Source organism: Parasteatoda tepidariorum, chromosome X1 (assembly GCF_043381705.1).
Source record: "Parasteatoda tepidariorum isolate YZ-2023 chromosome X1, CAS_Ptep_4.0, whole genome shotgun sequence".
Classification (NCBI taxonomy): Eukaryota; Metazoa; Arthropoda; class Arachnida; order Araneae; family Theridiidae; genus Parasteatoda; species Parasteatoda tepidariorum.
The window spans coordinates 11,415,890-11,419,764 of record NC_092214.1 but is presented as its reverse complement, the minus strand read 5'-3'; the positions used below and the strand labels follow the sequence as shown (position 1 = coordinate 11,419,764).

Genomic DNA, 3,875 nt, shown 5'->3' with positions numbered 1-3,875 from the left:
AAAAAAATTAAATCTACACAAAGAGAATTAAAGAGTCCATAGAAGGTGGGAGCCCTGGGCAAGAGCCCCTTTTGCCCATACCGTAATCAGGCCCTGTTTTTAACATCTTATAGAAGTTTCAATTCGTATTTAAAAATTTCCCAACTTGAAATTGAGTATATTTCAATAGCTTTAAGGGATTACGCATCGTTTCAATAAAATTTGCAAAATTCAAATAGTTTTCCTTAAATTGAACTTGTTTGATTGGTAAATATCCCCAGCGAAAATTTCGATTTATTCGAGCCGCGCGCTTGCGCATATCTCACCGACATGTGCGTCACCTTCCTTAGAGCAGCATTCGACACAGAAAGGATAATAACAAAGTCTATACGGATGATAACCACTCTTAAGAAATTATTTCCAAGTCAGGCTATTCAAGCCCTTTTTAAAGCTTCTACATGGATCTTTTTATCAGGTAAGGGTTATATTCATTTTAGTCAACAAAAATCATTTTTAAGTTGAAAGTCACATGTTAAAATAATGATTATAAACTACCGGTTATAAAGTACATTTTATTAGAAAACAAATATTTGCATTTGATTTTGAAAGACTTAATAAAAGCTTTAAGTAAAATGAAGCATTTTTGTCATTCATTCCACAATTTGAGAGTTGTCTATAATTTAAAAACGATTTCAAATGTTGTAATTTTATCTACTCAGTTACAACATGAAAAATTACGTATGAAAAATTACGAATGCAATTGCGAGTACTTTTCGGGGGGAAATTATATTTTTGATTTTTAAATTCAGAAAATGATTTTTAAAAATTTTCCTTAAAATTTATTAAAGTATTAGATAATACAAATCATTATGTTGAAGCCATTTTGTCTGAACACCTATATATGTATATACTCTTTTGAATGTTTGTGAACAAATCTCCAATAACGTTTCCTAATCACTGTTCTTTTTCTTGTCAAAAATTTTACACATTATAGGTGCCATAAATTAATATTTAATGTTAGAAGAGACAAACATGCCGAATAACTACTGAAGAAGAAGGAATGAGAAACATCAAAACCAGTTTTGAGATGTTAGCCGTTTAGTCTGGCAAGTTTTGATTTCAGTCTCGCGTTCTTCCGTAGTGATTCATTAAGTTTTAATAGAGATTTTGCTTTGTTCCTCGCTTATATACTTTCGACGACTCATGCGTTAATTGTTTTGGAGCCATTTCGACATGAATTCTAGCATTATATGATAAAGTACGCTCATACCTTCGGAGGCCAAATTTTTGATATTTTTTGTTTTCATTTATACTGCTGTGCAATTAAAAAAAAAAAATAAAACGTAAGTGCTTCAAGATTGATTCAAAGAAAACTTTTCTTCTATTGCTAATGCTATGGAAGCTAAAACAGAATTTCAAAAATATGATAAAACAAAAATATACTTACCATATAAAGATGCTAAATATATAAAAATATTAATTGTGAATTTTTTTGTCTTTTTCAATTGCATAGCAGTATTATGTACTGAAACATTATATTCATGCATTGAAACTTTTATTTATGGTGGGAGTGGTTGAAATTCGTTAATTAAAAAACTTTTTTTTTTGAAAGTACAAATCACTATTTTTTAATCTTGTTAGTTTCGTAGTGTTCGTAGATAAAGAACTTACTGGACAGACTATGAATTAGACATAATTTTCAGATAATTTATAGCTTTCTCTTAATGCATTCGTCAAAAAAGGTCAAAAATACAATTGTGCATCTTTTTTTAAAATTTGACTGTACGATATAAGACAATAATTGGACCAGTTAGGGTGTCTGCTGTTCCCTATACTTATATGTAGAGAAAGTTTGTTCAGAATTAGAAGTAAAATCTTCCTGGGCCTTGGTGGTTTCGGGGTATAAAGTGCTCGCCTGACAATGACTAGACCCAAGTTCGAATCCCAGTCATGGTTCATCGACTCGAATTCGCACTGATTACACGGGTGATGAAAAACATCAGTGTCAGACGGATAATCTTCTAGCTGTCGAGCTAACCACGAGTGATTTTCGTGGTTTTTATTTCCACTTTCCGCAAATGAGGGGAGGGTTATTGAAAAAATCCCGTACGCAGTCTAGTTTGTTCTAATGCCTAATCCAGGATTATCTTCTGAATTAGATTCAAATTTTTAAGACTACGGAGTAAAAGCACGAATAGTTGGGCTGTTTAACGCCGGTTCTAAAATAAAAGAGACAAAGAGGGTTTAAGAATTTAAAATTCGAATCTAACGCTAACAGAATGGTATGGATGGGTAAAGACACATATCATAGCTTGCTTCAGATAGGGGCCGAGCAGGGGATTCCAATGAGATCCCCGACAATGATACGAAGCACAGTCCTCACCTGAAGTATCCTCAGTGGTTGAGTCCCTTTGGCTAACCTTGGGAGGTTCTCTTCCTCTCCATGGAACGCAAATGTTGCTTAGTTCCATCAAAAAGTGAAGGCAAATTTCTCCCAATACAAGAGTTCCCTTGTCTTCTGGATTGGTTTAAAAATTAAAAGGCTACGGAGTTGAACATTAGTAGTCACAAACCCAAAAATTGGGTATGCTGTTCAACGACGGTTATAAAAGATAAAAAAAAAATAGTGATATGATTCAAATGATTTTGGAGAGACAAAAATAATTCTTTTTATTTGATTTAAAAATAGGAAATTTTGTCAAAAATTGGATTATGAAAGGTAAATGCATAAAACATGTTCATAAACCCTAATAAGAAAAAGTTATTTATGTATACATCTCGAAGAGACTTAACAAAATGCATTATATTTGGGGTAATGAAATTTTTCTCGCTTTCAAACTACATTTTAATAATTTTCTTCAAACTGTGCAAAAGCAATTTCGTGACTCATAAAATTCCTCATTTATATTTGTGGTTTCTCTCAGAATTTTTTTTAAAAATTTTATCTAAATTTATATTATTCGGGAATAGCAACTGAATTCCCGAATGATCGATACGAAAATGACGAAAAATAGGCATCAAGCTTTTTTATTTATTGATTGATATAATCAAAGCTCTAAGAATTTGAAAAATGTTGATAGCTAGCAACAAAATTTCCGGTAGCCAGTAAAAATATTAGCAACTCATTTCGTTTCTAGTTTTTTTTTTTAAATTTAAAATTTTTGAAGATGTTCATGCTTAAATATCAACATTAGAAATACTTATTACAACACAATAAAATATATTTAATTTTTAAGAGAAATGTCAAAATAAAAATAATATATTCTTAATTTCAAAATATTGTGTTTTTAAATAGAATTTCATATTTAATTGTAAAAACACATTACTTTGAGTAACGCATTACTTATTGTATACACATTATTTACTGTACAAATTACTTATTGAAAGCATTTTACTGATTGTAAAAATACATTACTGGAATTTTCCATTGCACGTAAAGTTCAGTGTGGCGTGGGTTTTTTTTAAATTTTTTTTTTAATGAAAATTTATAAATTGCGAAGCAAATTCATCAAAAACTTCCGAGTTCGCGGGGCACGAAAAATTTATGAAGAAGTTCCGAATTCACAAAATGCACATAAATTACACTATTACAGTAGGTGTAAACAATTGTTTCTTCTTAGTATCATTTTGCTGTAATAAAACTGAAAAAACCGCCTTTTTCCATTTTTTTTAAATAAAAAATTAATACGTCACTGAAATTTTGAATCACGCATTTAAGCTCACTTTTGACGGGTTCGATTTTGCGCCGATCTCTTAAATCAAAGTGGTTTTTCAGCAATTGTTACAGATTTCTGATTGGTTTTCTGAAATACCGATATTTTAAATAGGATATTATTGTGACAAGAAAATTTTGAGCAGCGCAAATCTAAAAAATTAAAACAGTATATATATATATA

At 30.5% G+C, this 3,875-nt stretch overlaps 1 protein-coding gene across 1 annotated transcript in view; it reads left to right on the top strand.

The window, feature by feature from the left end:
• Window positions 1-294: 294 nt before the first annotated feature.
• Window positions 295-3,875, top strand: part of LOC107436184 (UPAR/Ly6 domain-containing protein qvr) — a 60,981-nt gene continuing 57,400 nt past the window's right edge. The window contains exon 1 of the mRNA XM_016047788.3: window positions 295-454. Coding sequence (XP_015903274.2) covers window positions 310-454 — 145 coding nt within the window. The 5' untranslated portion in view covers window positions 295-309. The remainder of the gene's footprint in view (window positions 455-3,875) is intronic.